Source organism: Kryptolebias marmoratus, linkage group LG19 (assembly GCF_001649575.2).
Source record: "Kryptolebias marmoratus isolate JLee-2015 linkage group LG19, ASM164957v2, whole genome shotgun sequence".
In the NCBI taxonomy this organism is placed as follows: domain Eukaryota; kingdom Metazoa; phylum Chordata; class Actinopteri; order Cyprinodontiformes; family Rivulidae; genus Kryptolebias; species Kryptolebias marmoratus.
In genome coordinates this window covers 7,321,211-7,337,795 of record NC_051448.1, presented here as the reverse complement: position 1 = coordinate 7,337,795, position 16,585 = coordinate 7,321,211, and the positions used below count along the sequence as shown (strand labels likewise).

Sequence of the window (16,585 nt, the reverse complement as noted above, 5' to 3'; positions counted from 1 at the left end):
CACCTGACATTTAAGGCTCGTGTTCATTAATGCATATTGCTCCTTTTTTTAATAAATAAACAAGCCAAGGAAAGAAAAGCTGCTTGTGTAATAACCAGTGCTGTGCATATCAAGTTGCCCTCCACAAAGGCAAATGTTTCAATTGTGTTTTGCAACTTGATATTGTATCAGTGACTGAGCATGAGTGTGAAATTAATGCCCTGAACCTCAACAAATGAGACAAAAGAGCCTTTCCAGGAGGACAGAGCATCAGTTTACTTCACACGAATGAATGTGATGCACATAACACAAGAAAAGGAAGTGGATGACTAAATAATAAGCAGGTATAAGCTTCTTATATAGGCCAACTGCACAGAGTTTTATAAAACAACACTGCCTAAGCTGCCCATTGTTTACATTTGTGACTTCACAGAGAAGCTAAGATGGCATCCAAAACAGGCAACTGCTCACAGCAGACAAAATAACTGTTTAACAACATATAAAGACAGACCTTTTACTCATGACCTAAACAATCAATATTCTCTCTGGTGTATACATACAATCTATATGCACCTCTAGGGTTAAAAAGCTGGATATAAACCACTATTAAAGCCTATTGTGGTGTAGTTTTAAGCACTATAGCCTTAATTAATCTTGATCTGCGTCACAAATTATTTTAATCTCTTTACAACAACTTTATATGATTTCTGATTAATGTTAATTTCATACAACAATCATGTGAAACGGTTAAATGTTATGATATAAGGAAAATATATTAGGTATGACTAATAATGATCTAAACTGGAGCCGAAGTCAGTCTCTAATTATTGACTGAATTCCAATGATTTCAAGACTTTTCAGCCAGTTTAAAAATTATAACTTCAACCAGTTTATGAATTTGCAACTAACTTTTATATATCTCTACGTTTAATTAACATCTCCTCCCATCTAGCCGACATTGGGTGCACTTATGTTGAAAGGGTAACTCGCGTTGGAAACCGGAAGCAGAGTCGCTCCGCTCCGGAAGTCGCTGTCCGAACCGCCAATCGTAGCCCGCGACCCAACCTTTACCGCGAAATTCTTCTTCCTTTTTGGACGATCCGTTCGCGGGAAAGTCACCCCCGAAGAAAAAGGAGACCAGCAGCTTATGATCCAACTAACTTCTCGGCTGTTTGGGATCGTCTCTTCCCCGGACCATGGGCATGTTTTTCCGCTCCATTGTCGACAGAGGAGTGGGCAGGCGGAGGCAGAACGGTGAGGCGTGATGCGTTCAGGGAACCTAACGGTTGGCGACCTGTTGTGTTGTTCTTAGCTCCTGATTGTCTCTCAGCTTGATTAGAAATGCAACAACCTGTTTTTTAATATATAAGTTAAAGGTTGTGTAGCCGAGTTCGGATCAGTCACTTTGTTTCAATTATGCTGTTTTTAAAGAAGAATATTTATTTTCCAGTCAACTAAACCCACCTTCAGCTTGAGTCGTGAATGCAAGGTTTTTAGTTTTCTTAAATATTTGCTAAAAACAACACAATTTACCAAACTCCTCCCGGTTTAAACTGTTTAACTTTGTCAGGCATGTAAATAGTGATGAATTTATAACCACCTTCAAAATGACACATCTACGCTGTTGTTATGTAGGAAATTGTGAATTTTGTTTGGGGTTTACTCACATGTATGTTGCCTTTACTGCTTGTCTCTTCATTGTATTGCTTGTTCTAATTTATCTATTTAATTATTTAGGGTGCCAGGTTTGCATAAACCCAAATGAAATACCTGGAACCACTGGAAATTAAATATGGCCAGATCATAAAAGTCTTAGAACGGATATTAGAAAATAAGCTTTGTTATATGAAGTTCTGATCGTGCATCTTTCTGTGCAGCTCTCCTTGCAGATTCTTGCTCCAGGATCCCCTTGACCTCCCTGCTGGAGGGCTACCAGTGCATCCGGCACGACGAGCACATCTCGTATGGGAACACGGGCGACTCGGTGCCGCCATTTGGCCTGGCCTTCTCCTCCGGTAATCTACATGCATGCACACGAGCAAGCCGTTTCTATTTGCTTGTTTTGGCTGAAGGCATCTTTTCCTTTTAGCTGCAGAGCTGCAGAATGTTCTCGCGGCAGCTAACGAAGAAGGGATCGTTAGGATCTACAACACAGAGAGCCGTGAAACCCCTCTCCTTAAAGGTGCCTTTTACAGATTACCTCCTAACCAGTTGTTCCGCGCAGTATCAGCATATAATGTCGGCTGACTGAGTGTGAACTTTACAGAATGGCTGGCTCACGAGAATGCCGTCTTCGACATTGCATGGGTGCCAGGGGAGCCTCAGCTGGTCAGAGCGAATCTGCGCCTCATTTTTGCACATTTTCTTCCCAAACGACGCTGTTTCTGATGTGTTGCGACCCCTTTCCGCCCTCAGGTGACTGCCGCGGGTGACCAGATGGCCAAGTTGTGGGACATTAAGTCCGGGGAGCCTTTAGGCACCTTTAAAGGCCACCTCTGCAGCCTCAAGTCTGTCGCGTTCGCCCCGGGGGAGAAAGGTAGACAAACCTGACACTCTGTTGTTGAGATCTGTGCTGGACTCTGTCGACACAGTACTTTTTGCCTTCTTTCTATCCTTCATTCAAACACTCCGCCCCTGAGCTACGCTGTGGGTAAATACCCGAGCTATAGGACTGTACCGTGAAGCCAGATTATTCTTTTAGAGCTTAAACTCAGAGCTTTAATGTCACAAAATGAGCCAAAATGGATCCTGAACACAGCCTGCACTACAGCAGTCGTTTTAGAATAATTTATTTGTATAAATCATCTTCCATGTGTTGTTTTGATGATGCCCAAGAAGCTGATTTTGCAGCCAAATTAAAAGCGACTGACACCGAATAAATGTATTGTCCAGTATTGGACAGAGAATCAATAAATCAGCCGTCATCTTAAAGGTCCTCACTGCAAACTATGAAATCAAACATATAAAAGGGTCCTGAACTGCATCAAACGCTGCAGTTTGAATGAGTTTACTGCTAAATCTATAAAATCACAGAAGAAAATGTGCAGTAAAAACGTGTCCAAATTACAGATTTGTACTTCTGAGCTCTTTCAGTGGATGCATGATGGAAATGAAGCTGATCAACAATGCCAGATTTCTTGTGCATGCGTGATGCTGTATTTTTATTAACATATTGTTTCATTTCGCTCTGTTTAACAGCTGTTTTCTGCACTGGAGGCAGAGACGGGAATATCATGGTCTGGGATATCAGGTGCAGCCAGAAAGGTAACGCTTGTGACGTGGAAACGTGTTTTCCTGGTGCACATCTCAGTTTGATCGACATATAGAGCTGTGTCTTTACCGTTTCCGTCTCGCTCTCAGACGGCTTTTACAAGCAGGTGAAGCAGATCAGCGGCGCTCACAACAAGGCCGAGGCGCATCCTCCTTCCAAAGTGAAGAGGAGGCGGAGCGGCGTGCGTGGTATGGCTCCCAGCGTGGTGAGTTTAATGAGCTGAGGGAGGCTTGTGCGCCTCAAGACGGAGAGGTTAACTTCATCTTGTGTTTGTTTGTTTGTTTGTTTGTTTACAGGACACGCAGCAGAGTGTAACCGTGGTTTTGTTTCGGGATCAGCACACACTCATCTCCTCCGGGGCCGTCGACGGGTAAAAAACCAAAAAAACACGCCGCCTCTTTTTGCTCGTCGATTCGAAACGGCTCGAAGACTCAAAATGATCGTTTTGTTTTTTTTCGTCACCCCACTCCAGAGTAATAAAGATGTGGGATCTGAGGAAAAGCTACAGCGCGTCCCGCCACGACCCCGTACCCCTGCAGACGTATCCGTACGCCGGCTCATGCACGCGCATGCGCCTGGGTCAGTACCGTGTCACGCAGCGCTCTTACCTGAAAACGTGCAGAAGATCACAAATAAGTTTTTTTTTTTTTTTTTTTTTTTTTTTTTTTTTTTTTCCCCCATGCAGGTTATTCTGGTCTCGCTCTGGACTCCTCGAGATCCAACGTCATGTGTAACTGCACAGACGACAGCATCTACATGTTCAACGTCTGTGGGATAAAAACATCTCCAGGTAACGCGTCTGCAAGCTGAAGCCATGGATGTTTTCCTGCTTCTCGTTGTTTTATCACTAGATGGCGCTAGACAGCTTTGTGCCTTTACTCCAATGAGGGTCAGAGCAACAGTGTCTGGAAATTTAAAAAAAAGAAAAAAGTCAAGACACACTTTTGGAAATTTAAATATTTTTAATTTCCCTGAAGGAGTCGTCCCAACGGTTCAGTAAAGGTCAATCTGTCTAAACATGTGAGACTAATAAGCTTAATCTTAAAGCTTCAGGTCAAAATATGAGTTTTAATGTTAGGTAGTAAACGGGTGTAAATCACGTGGTTCATTATGACGTCATTCAAGACAGGTAGCCATTTTGAAATGCGTCTTGAAACAGCTGCAACCAGAAACAGGAAGTGTCCGTTAATTAATCTCTGGAGCCACTGAATGGGTTATTTTAATAATATTTACGGGCCGCCACTAACAGTTAAAGGCACCCTGCCCGTGTTTGTGTGTCTGCCTGTTAGCAAAATATCTCATGAACTACTGGACAGATTTTACCGACGCTTCCAGGAAGTAACCGTTGGTTGTAACTCTACAACTGATTACCCCCTCTTTTTTTGGAGTAAATCCAATTCAAGATGGCCACCACAGCTAATCCACATTAGCCAGTACAAATCAGTTTCACAGATGCTGAGCTAAACTTTGGCGTGGTAGTAGCTGACAGTCGTTCACAACGCATACTTTGAGCGTGACGTATCGCGAATAACTCAAACGGGTGATATGCATTCTCACAAGAAACGCTAAGCCGTTTATTTCAGATTTTGTTTGTTTATTTACTCATTCACCACTAAGTGCTAGCCACTTGGCAGCGCGGCGGTTTAGTGGTTAGCTGTGTTGCCTCACAGCCAGAAGGTCCTGGGTTCAAGCCCCGGGTTGGACCTGGGGTCTTTCTGTGTGGAGTTTGCATGTTCTCCTCGTGTGTGCGTTGGTTTCCCCCCCCACAGTCTAAAAACACACATGATGGGCTGCCAGGCCTCCCTACATAAAGGTTAATAAAAGTAAAAAAAAAAAGAAATAACTCGTTGTTTTTAAGCTTGTTAATTCTCAGCGTTGGGACTTGATGTATCGATCCTTCTTGAAACCCACAGTGGCGGTTTTCAGCGGACACCAGAACTCCACGTTTTACGTCAAGTCCACCATCAGCCCCGACGACCAGTTCCTGGCCAGCGGCTCGAGCGACAACCATGTATACGTCTGGAAGGTTACCGGCTTTTTAACTAACTATTTAAGTTTATTTGTTTCCTCGTTCGTTCTGTCAAAACAACCGGAGAGTTTTCAGGCTTTTTAAACAACCTTTACTGTTTCAGATTTCTGATACCCAACATCCTCCCGTGATGCTCCAGGGTCACGGCGAGGAAGTGACATCTGTTGCGTGGTGCCCGACAGATTTCACCAAAGTAAGTCGCCAAATCTTGATGGGTTTGGATTTTTTTTTTGTAGCATAAAATGAACAAAGAGGCTCGAGTGGAGAGGCTCTGTGGTCCCCTGCTGAGAGTCTGAGCAGGATCTGTGTTTATTAACCCCCCCCCGCTGCTCCGCTGGCAGATTGCATCCTGCTCCGATGATCACACTGTCCGGATATGGCGGCTTCACCGGAAAACTCGTGATGCACAGTCATCAGTGGGGGACGCTAACCTCGTAGGCTGGGCACATCCGAAATCTCCCACAAGTACGTGCTTCTCCCACTGTGATATTAGAACAAGACAACACTTATTTCACTGTCATTCAAACACCAAACAGCTCAAAAATAGAAACGTTTCTTTCATAAATCACCGCTGTTCTGCTCTGAAGCAATGATTCAGATCTTCTGAACCGGAGCTCTGTGGAAAAGCTTCTGAGCAATAAGTATCTTACCTGTTGTAGGCAGCTCTGGACCGATGAGACGAATGCTGGCCTAAAAGGCGACAAGACTCAAGTAGACCGCTGTTGTCTTAAAGGGATAGTCTGGTGGTTTATAAAGTGATGTTATAAGTAGTTATCAATAGTTAGTATCCTATTAACTGTCACGTCAGTCACAGAACACTGAGTATGAAGAAAGGAGAAGAGGTCTTCCTCCAGGCTAGGCTAACAGCTAGCCAAATGTTTTCTGTAGTTTAGTATAGTTTATAGGGTTCTAAAACAAATCTCAGAAATGATACATCGGTGTGAAAAAAAAGAGTTATTTTTATAAGTCTGAGAAAGTTAACAAAAAAAAAGGGGGGGGTTCATTTGGCTAGCTATTAGCCCAGTCTAGAGGAAGACTTCCGCCATTTTCTCCACACTCCGGGCTTTATGACCGATGAGGCGCTAATTACTGATAGCTATTTGACAAAACATCAGGGCGAAAATCCCCAGACTGTCCCTTTTTAAAACAATTTAAATCTCAGGAACTTCACGTCGGTTCTAAAGCTTTACATCGCGGTCTGTTTTGCTTTACGTAGAACGATATGATTAGCTTTCTGCTAGCAGCAGCAGTTAGCTGTAGCACTTCTGGTGCAGCCAGAGCTAAACTACCCCTTTAATCTGCAAACTAATTACCTTCTCTGAATGTGTCTTATGCTGCTGTTCAGTGCCTTCAGTCCGAGGTGAAACGACCCCTGCCAGGTCCCAGAGGACAGAGAGTCTTGGAGGTCTTGCCTCCCCCCAGCCTGCCGCCTGTGCCCCCATCGGAGCTGCGCTGCCTCTGCCCTCCAGCACCACGTCACCCGTCCCCTCCAAGCCAGCTGGTGTTCACCAGAGGGCGTCGGCGTCTATCGTACAGTGGCTGTCTCCAGTCCGCAGATCTCCAGGATCTGTGCCCTGTCAGGCGCCGGACCCGTGTCCTCTGTCCCCGCCGGGCAGCCCCCCTGCAGCTGAGCAAGGGGCCAAACGCAAGCCGGGAGCCGCCGACGGCACTGAACTCTGCCCCGCAGCCAAGAGGGGCCGCGTCCTGTTCGACGTCCCCTGCCCCGCCCAGGAGAGCGCAGGCTGTCCCGCGGAGGACGGCAAACGAGCCGCCTCCAGACAGGCAGGCAAGGAGAACTGCAGCCCGACGAACTGGTTGTCCGAAATGAGCCAAAAGATGAGGAACAGCCAGGACTGTCCCAGTGTTTCCAGGAGTCCCACCAGCTTTAAAAAACACGACGGCAGGACGCATACTTCACCGGTGAGTACACAACTTCCCAGGTTTAAGAGCAAATTCACTTTTTACACAATGTTTTCATTATTAATACACCATCAAGGTGAGAAGTGATGTTTTTGCTCACGTCTCTGTGCGTTTGTTCGTCTGTCTCTCCTGAACCACAGATTTCAATGAAACTCTCGATCAGTTGTAGACGTGCATCCAGTGATTTCTTTCTAACATTCGGAGTCAGCTGAATTCAAGATGGCTGCCGACCTTTAAAAACCCCACAATGATTATAACTTAGTCTATTTTACAGACACTGACATAAAACCTGGTGTGGTTGTAGCTGAGGCTGATCCTCAACACACATTCTGAGAGGCTAACAGATCGCACAGAGTCTAAGTTTATAATTATGTAGTTTACCATTTGGTGTCTGTTAGCAAAATACCTCATTAACCACTGGACAGATTGTAATGAAACGTTCAGGAAATAATCACTGGATGAACACCTATAACTGATTAACGTTTGGAGCCAGCCCAATTCAAGATGGCTGCTAAAGCCAACTGACCTTAGAAAACACAAAAATGGCTACACTTCAATCAGTTTTACAGATATTGACCTAAAACTTGGTGTGGTAGTAGCTGAGAGTCATTCACAGCATGTAGCATGTACCAGCATGATTTTAGTTTAAAACTCTGGCAGGCGATATGCATTTCTCCAAAAGTCTTTAAAATAGTGAAACAAAAACCTGCATTTTTTTATTTCTACACAAGCTTGAAGACTAATCGTTTGGCTGTTTTAGGTCTGTAATTGTTTGTGTTTTAAAGATCTTTGCCCAAAAATCACTGAATAATCACTTCAAACTTTATTTCTTCTGATAATCAAAGCTGCGTTTTCTTCATTTCTGTTTTTCAGACTCTCCAATCCCCTCACACCACCAAGAAAATCTCCGTGTATTTTGCAAAAATGCCTCCCGAATGAACCGTCCGGCTGCCGAAACTGTCACTCTGAATGTTTCGTGTTTTGGTTTTGACATTCAGACACGTCCATTTTATTTTATTTTTTTTTTTAAACTATAATTTTAACAGAAACTGAAGTTTTGCTGTTGCCTCCCACACAAGGTTCTCCTGCTGGTAAGACATTCTGGAAGGTGCCGAGTAAATCAGCCAATTTACTCAAATCCAACAACTTCAGGAAACGCTTTGGGTTTTGAAACAGGAGCTCAATGTTTATAGGTCGTATAAATGTTTCCTGTAAGGGTGATTTTAACTGTTGGAAGAAAAAAAAAATCAATATATTTTTTTTTTTTCCATCTTTGAGCCATTTTATAATTTTTACTCAGCTCTGTAGATGTGTAAAAAGGTTTTGTTTTTGATGCATAGATATGAACTTTTCCATTCTCGTTCCTCAGACAATTTGTTAGAATAACCACATGCTTGTTTATATGTACAAAAAGCCCAAAGAATGCTGCTTGGTTTGCTTGTATTTAACCAACACCTCACTGCTGTAGTCAAATTAGATTAAACTTATAGCTGTTTCAGTGGTTTTTTTTGTGTATTTCGTCAGTATAATTTGCTTAAATGAATGTGGGATTGACATGTTGGACAACTATTCAACTTTTTGTTTTTTGCTCACGATACTTTAAAAGATATCTGTACCTAAAGGTTGCCTTAAAGCCTTATTAGCTTAATAATAGCTAGATTTTCTTGCAAATGCCCAAAGCTGGTTTCTGTTACTAAGAGGTTTGCTAAGTCGGTGGTAAACCAAGAACTAAATTTTACCCTTTACTTTTCTCTGACGAAAAGGAGCATGCTTATCGGTAATATTATTATTAAAGTAGGTCCAGGCAAGATTAACATCAGCAATAAATAAAATACGACTCCAGTTAAAATAAAATAGATCATGAAGGAAGGCCTGCTCACTAAAGTGCTCCATAAATCTCCTTCTGACTACAAGAGGTTTAAAACGGAGGATTTTTGTGTCCCTGGCTGAGCCAACCACGCAGTGATCACTTATGCCGTTGGAAAAGACACCTGTTGCTGAATATCTGTGGCATATTAGTGATAAAAAGATCAATAAGAGATGATTTAGCCTGACATTTGGGATTTAGATGAGTGAGGCTTTCAGTGATTTGAGTAAAATTGAAAGAGAGACTAAGTTTTAAATATCACCAGACACTAACATGAGCAATCCTGGTCCTCGAGGGCCATTATCCTGCACGTTTTGCTTCTTTCCTTGCTCCAGCACACCTGATTCAAGGGTTAAATGACCTCATCATGTTCTGCAGGAGACTGTTAGTTGATTAAAATCAAGTCATTGATTCAAATCAGGTGTGTTGGAGCGAGAAAACAAGTAAAACATGCAGGATAGTGGGATCAGGATCGCCCACCTCTGTAACTAGGATGATTGAGCTTCGGCTCTTAGCTAGCCTTTTGCTACTTTTGAGCTAGCTTTAGCTAGCATTCTGCTTCTGTTAGCGACCATTCTGCTGCTTTAAGCATCTAGCTATGCTTTGATTCTTTAAGCTAAGCCTTTCATAATTTTATCTTTTTCTTCTAATATTTCACTGCATTTGCTGCTTTTTGTTTTTAGCTACCGTTTCGTCACTTCTATTTAGCATTTTGCTACATTCAGCTAGTCTTTTGCTACTTTGTGACCTTTTACCCAGTGCTGTGCTACTTTTAGCTTTACCAAATCAGTTTTAGCTTCTTTGCCTAAGTCATTCAACACTCAGCATTCACACTGCACTCTTCTTTGTTTCCTTAAACGTAAGAAAAGAATAAATAAGTAAAATAATTGCAGTAACTTTAATCTGGTCTCTACACCTGCCTCGCCAGTCGTCACTCAACTGTTTCAACGTCAGCTCCTTTTGTTTTCACACGCCGATGACCAGCCTTCCTGCCGCGCCCTGATAGGTCAAAAAAGTTTCCAGTTTACAAGCACGCGCTCCGTGATTGGCTGTCGGGAACGCCAATCAAGTGACGCAGGCCTGTCAAAGCTTTCTCAGCGCAGCTCACTCGGACGAAAAAAAGCGTCGGAGCGACAGGCTGGCTGGCTCCGGAGCGTTTTATAGCTGCCCCGCTCGGCTCGACATCCACTTATCCCTTATTTCTTTTTCTTTTTTTTTTAAATTAGAGGCCTTGGAAACGGAACCTTAGCGGCGTACTCGTTTGAGGGCTGTGTCGGGGACCGAGCGCGGATAACTTCCCCCGCCGCCGAAACGAGTCTGCCGAGTGACGCTTTAACTTCATTGTTTGCGGGGAGAGAGACTCGGCGGAAGTGTCCGACTCCGGGATTAAAAACCGAGGCTTGAAGTCGCGGAGTTCCCGCTTTGACGAGGACTTTCACGGGGTGCAACTACCGGTCTTAACTTTTTTCTCTTTTTAACCTCAACACCGGAGCATTTTGTGTAGAGACGCGTACTAAAGTAAGCTAGCAAGCTAGTTGTGTGCATTAGCCGCTAGCATTACAGAGAGTCTAATCCAGACAACTTTATAATGACAATGACTTACCTACGTTATGCAACAGGTAGACCCTCTGAAAGCACGACCAAACTGCCAAACCACTTAGCCATTTAGACGTTTATTTGCACTTATTTTATGCGGTTTAGTTCGGGTCGTGGCGCATTCATTGTGTTATTTAAAAATTGTTCCGCATCTGGAAAAAAAAATCAACATACTTGAGTGATGCAGATTAAGGACACGGCCTGATGACGAGCATAAACCATATTGGTTCATACAGAATAACAGGCGAGGAAGCCTCGGCAGTTCTCTCCGGATTTTTCACGCTGATGTAGAGGAAACGCCGATCATCATCATCATCATCATCATCATCTTCGACAGCTCAGCCCCGCCGATCTCCCGTGAGTCCTGTGCCATCAAAATGTCGGCCATCTCTGCATCCGAAAAGGTGGACGGCTTCACGAGGAAGTCCATGAGGAAGGCGCAGAAGCAGAGGAAGTCGCAGGGCTCGTCCCAGTACCGCAGCCAGGGCGCCCTGGTGGAGCTCTCCCCGCTGCCGCAGCTCAAAGGTAGGGCAGGAAGATCCGAACCTGACCCCCCCCCCCCCCACACACACACACACACCCACAGACACACACACACACCATGTGTTTGTGTTGACCTTTCAGGGTCTGCAGGTTAACATCTTTGCAGAAGATGACAAAACCACATTTAGTTTTGTCCTCCCCTCCACATAAACACAACTTTATCAGAACGTCTTGTCATATTGTGTTATGAAATTAACACAACATGCAAGGTAATTTGCTCCATTTCCTTGCTGCGACAATGCCTCTTGGCAATAATTCATATACTGCTAGGATGGTGCCACGTTCAGTGTGTTTATGAGTTGAGCGGCACTGTTCAGTACAGGGAACCCTGGTCCTTGAGGGCCACCATCCTGCTTGTTTTACTTGTTTCCTCTGCTCCAGCATACCCGGTTCAGTAATTAAATGACCTCTGCATGTTCTGCAGAAGCCTGTTCATCACCTATTGATTCAAATCAGCTGTGTTGGAGCAGAGAAACATGCAGGATAGTGGCCCTCGAGGACCAGGGTTCCCTAGTATGTGGGGTGAAAAACTTGCTGTATTTTCTCCACTAATTCCAAACGGCTCATTCTGCTGTTGGCTCGTGTTTGGTGTTTATTGGATTGGTTGAGTTGACATCAGAAGAAAGAAGGCACATTGGCAATTCAGTAGTGTGTGGAAGGACCATACACCTGATTGTCAGGGCTTGGCGTGCCGTAAGATCAGAACAGCAGAACAAACTATTTGTCAAGTTTTTGTTGAGCACAGCTCACACTATCAACTCTGCTGCTCAACACACATTTAATTTTCCTCACAAATGTGGCAACATTGAAGGCAGGGGCGTCAAACTCAAAATTTAAAACTTGATCCTAGCAAAGGGCCAATCTCGATCAATATTTATTGAAAAAAAATGCATAAATTAATCTTGTTTTAGAATCAAAGTCAAATCAGCACATAGAAATATCAAATACCTTTCCCCAGTTGCATATTATATAGAATTAGGAAACAAGCATACTTTAATGAACAAAGAAAAATAAATCTAACTTAATAAGACACAATTAGCATTTTCCATTAAAATGCATTTCACTTGTTAAAAAAATGTTCAGAAGAATCAAATTTGGTTTATTTTTGGGAATATAAGTGGTTAAAATTATGTGGCCTTTGTTGGAGCTGAAGTTTTGAATAACGCCACAACTACCGTGTAAACGTCTAGATGGCAAATGGAATTCTGGGTATTTTTTCTTCTTTATAATTAATGCATATTCCTGTTACTCTAATCTACTTGCTTTTAGGGGATGGCCCTCTTACAAAAAATGACAAATTCAATGGTTGGAACCAAGGTTACAGCTGAGGCAGCACTTTATTTGTACTTTCATCCAAGTTATCTTTCAGGAAGGCCTGGAAGAGCCTCGGAGTGACGTTTGATGGTGTGTTGGCACCCTGTCCTCACCTGAGGGGCTCTGTTATGAAGCTACAACCTCTAAAGCCCTCTGACTCGCCTACAATGAGCTGCCTGTATTGTCCACCGTGTCTCGATGCTGGTAGAAACTGTTTACGGTAAAAACAACTTTCAGAAAGATAAAGATCAATCTCCCCTCGACGTGACTTTTCAGGTTTCTACGCTGTACTGTAATGCGTTAAAAGCTATAAGATTTTTACAAAGAGAGATTAAGCGACTCGCTGAAAGGACTCGATTAACGAGTCAGCTGTTGCGTACCAGGCAGGTTGGATTTAATCTGTTCGTGTGTCAGTCTCGTTTGCCCCGAACTGTTCGACGCTCACATCTCAAGCCGGTATAGAAGGCGACCAGCAGAGCCTCTTGACCGCGCAGTGAAATGTGACGCCGTGCGGAATAATATGGGCAGGCGGTATAAAACCTGGCTGCTTGTTTTAGGTTCAATCATGGTTATATGTTGTCGGTTGAAACAGACACACCAGCTTGTCCATTTTTATGTTGGTTTGGAGATGTTTTATTAATCACAAGCGTGTACGCATTCAAGTAAAACTTCAGCAAGTCCATTTTGTTTTTTACTTCACTGACACAGCATGTTTTTTTTTATTTTTTCAGCGTAGTTGTTCGGTTCATACATTTCATACTTGCATGATGATGAGCTCCAATATAGGCACGCCGCAATACGTCCGAAACACAAATACACCTGTTTGTTCTTGTCGTTTGTCTTTTCAAAGACTGTGCCAACGTGACAAATTGACGCACGCATACCGATACCCGTCTGCCAGTTGACTTCCTTTTAGCCTGAAGTCAAACTAATCCTGTTGAGGCTGCTAATAACTTCATGTATTTGGGTCTCAGTCAGCAGCGTAAGCATTTACACCGTGCGCGTTTCGCCAAATATGCCGCCAAAGCGCAGCACACGGCTTCCATTGTTGCACGTTAAGCTCGTGTAATGCGGAAGGGTTGGAGGCGATTGAGCGCATTCAGACTGGGACTGAGTTTTTCCTCCCCTTTAGGTTCGACAAGCTGCAACAGCTTGAGAAATGTTTTGGTCGCTGAGAGGCGGGGGGGGGGAGGAAGAGCGAGTAAGAAGAACTTGCCCGATCAGGTAGTCGAAGTCGCGTACGTAGTATGACGCAACGCCCGATTTTGAAAAATTTGAAAATAAATCGTCACAGATAATCGTTGCATCGGGCAGACGGAGAACCAGACGCGTTCAGGAGGAATCTGAGACACTTTTAGGTATTTTTCCTGTCTGCAAACAAATCCCACAGACCTACAAACTGACACGAAACAGCAACTACAGCTGCGACAGGAACGAAACGGGCAAATTATCCCACTGTCCTCCCCTGAAATCTCAAAGGAGATCCGCGTTTTGATCCAGCAACTTCTGCATTTGGAGATGCAGGAAATCCCTTTTTTATTATTATTTTTGCATTTATTTAGACAACAGCCTCCTGTCGTGCTCACACAGTTGGTTCTAAACGACTATCCTTCATGTAGTTTTCTGTATTTTGTGTTTATTTTTATTAGAACAGTTAATACGAGCAGACTATAGAAGCAGCACATTACTGCACTTTGGCTGCTTTATGGATTTCTATCGGCTGATAAATTTGAAACTACAGCAGAGTAGCTGCATCAGAGATAATGTTGGACATGTGTTAAAAAGTATCTGACGAGATTTTGGGTCTGATTTAAAATGCCCGACCCCTTTGGAGGCTTTATTTTTTTATGTGAGGCTGGTCTGATAAAATGAAGGCTTGAGCTTAGATTTTGATGATAATCGTCGTGTTAAGCAAAATGTCATGTCATGTTAAAATATGTTAGTTTGAGAGGCCTGGGTGCACTTTTTAAAAATTTAAATTAAAACCATTCTAAACAAGATTCAGGTACAGAAACATCAGCAAAAATTTAGCATCAGGTATAAATCATTACAAATCAAAAATCTAATGAAACGGTCTATTATTAATTAATAATAGTTTAATAATAATTTGGTCATTTATAACATTTAAACCATGCGTGCTATTTCATGTAACTGATTTATTGAAAGCATACAAGCACAGCCTCTGCCTCTATCTATAATTAAACAACTCTGTGATATTAGTTCTGTTATTTAATGTTGCTGCACAAATACATGTAAGACAGAGATCACAAATGAGTCTGTCAACTCGAGTGTTTACACTCAAACACTTGAGCGCAGTCGAGTGCTTTTTACGTACAAAATAAACCGTCAGCATAAGCAGAAATGAATTTTAGATGGCAAAGACCTAAGCAATTATTAACCTCACTAAAGTGAATATGCTAGTTTTTTTCATATTAGTGTTTTAGTCATTTTCTGCTTTTAAAGGAGGATAAATTCATGATCTTAGCTTGTTAACCAGCCATGTTACCAGCCTATAGCAGGTTGTTTTTTTACTAACTTTCAAAGCTGAATGTAAACTTATATTTCAATGAGTGATGGGTGAAGCCGTTATGGATGGGAAAGTTTTGTTTTTTTTCCCCTTGGAAGCCTGTGGGATAACGCTGCGTTCCGTGTGCCTCTGAAAACACAACTCCGATCTGGGAATGACGTCACATCCTGCGTAACTCGGGTCCAGCAGGAAGTTGGAAAATCAATAAGATTTGCTGATTGTTGCCCCCAGTGACCAGGCTAACTACTATTAGCATTACAATCCATTAACATTTCTCTGTATGCTGTACGTTTTACTGTAGCAGCATGTATACTACTACAAGTTGTGTGTTTAAGTACTTTGTAGGTGGTTGAATTATTAGATACAAGCTGATAGAAGTGAAGAAAAGCAGTTTATTGTTGCAGCTCCAAGACAAAATCTGGTATTACTTCCTAATAAGGGTCCCTTTTTTAGAAGATGAAATGCTTTATAAATAGATTATTTATGCATTTATAAATCATTTTGTTTTAAAACACTGTTCATACATTGTAGCAGGCTCACTATTTGGCAAGATCAAGTGATGTACCTTTTATTGATTCAGATAAATGTCATATGTTGCTAGTTGCTCCACTTACTCAACAGCTTTATACGCCTAAACAAACTCTGTAAATGCAAGTGCTCATAGTGCTTACGTGCAGGAAACATAACTGAGAAATGTTTGATATTTAAATGATTAAGAAATGAATGAAAGCAAATTTGATCTCGCCCAACAGTGAGCGTGCTTCAGTGTATGAACAGTTTATAAAGAGGCGCTTAATGTACCCAAAGGTTTGACTTTGTGGGCATTCCAGTTCTTTATTTTGTTTTTTCAACTACAATAAATACTGACAAATTAATTTATAGTAAATGTAGACCTTATGGTATCAGAAAAGTACTGCTGCATTAATTTTATAGACTGTTTTTGTGGTTTAAGTCCAATTAAATTCAACTTAATTAAAGAAAATGTACAGAAAACAATGATAAAACCAATGGTCAGCACCTGTAACAGAAGTCCTGTTCATTAGCTAACGCTAATCAGTAAAATACATTTTTCACCCAAATGTGAACTTCCTCACTCCTTCAGCTTTATAATTTCAGTTTTTGGTTTCCAGAGCAACTGCGTTAAAATGGAACATTTCTCCTGGCAGCTTTATTATTTATTTATTTTTATTTTTTTTTAGGTGGTAACAGATAGTAGCTTAAAAAGATGCTTTTCCCCTCCTGTAGTGGAGAGGTTGAAACGCTCATGGCTCCCGTCGTGTGATAGACGGCGAAAACATGAGTCATTCACAGACCCGCATTGTTGCCATGCCGACCACAAGCCTTGAGAAGCAAGCCAGGTTTGACTTTCCAAATACAGACCGCTTAATTTAGGTTGAAGCGTTTGTCGCTGGAGTAAAATTTTCAGCTGAGCCGCCTTTTCCAACTGCAGCAAACTCGAGCTCATGTTCAGAAGATGTCTTCGACAGAAGTCTAAACGTATTATTATTATTTTTCCTCAACCCAGGTTTGTTGTGCTTA

The 16,585-nt window shown here is 42.4% G+C and overlaps 2 protein-coding genes across 3 annotated transcripts in view; both read left to right on the top strand.

Annotated features, from left to right (window-relative positions):
- The first annotated feature begins 987 nt into the window (after window positions 1-987).
- On the top strand, window positions 988-8,697 carry dtl (denticleless E3 ubiquitin protein ligase homolog (Drosophila)). The gene is made up of 15 exons (XM_017411840.3): window positions 988-1,233; window positions 1,857-1,994; window positions 2,069-2,161; window positions 2,246-2,307; window positions 2,395-2,515; window positions 3,178-3,243; window positions 3,340-3,455; window positions 3,547-3,620; window positions 3,723-3,829; window positions 3,936-4,040; window positions 5,164-5,276; window positions 5,383-5,472; window positions 5,621-5,744; window positions 6,625-7,199; window positions 8,073-8,697. The coding sequence occupies exons 1-15, from the start codon at window positions 1,176-1,178 to the stop codon at window positions 8,136-8,138; spliced, it is 1,908 nt and encodes a 635-aa protein (XP_017267329.1). The 5' UTR covers window positions 988-1,175; the 3' UTR covers window positions 8,139-8,697.
- Window positions 8,698-10,157: 1,460 nt separating this feature from the next.
- Window positions 10,158-16,585, top strand: part of ppp2r5a (protein phosphatase 2, regulatory subunit B', alpha isoform) — a 42,130-nt gene continuing 35,702 nt past the window's right edge. Inside the window, exon 1 of one of the 2 annotated variants that reach the window (XM_037981401.1) lies at window positions 10,158-11,187. In XM_037981401.1, coding sequence (XP_037837329.1) covers window positions 11,040-11,187 — 148 coding nt within the window. In that variant the 5' untranslated portion in view covers window positions 10,158-11,039. The remainder of the gene's footprint in view (window positions 11,188-16,585) is intronic. The other variant, XM_017411923.3, reaches the window with a different exon arrangement.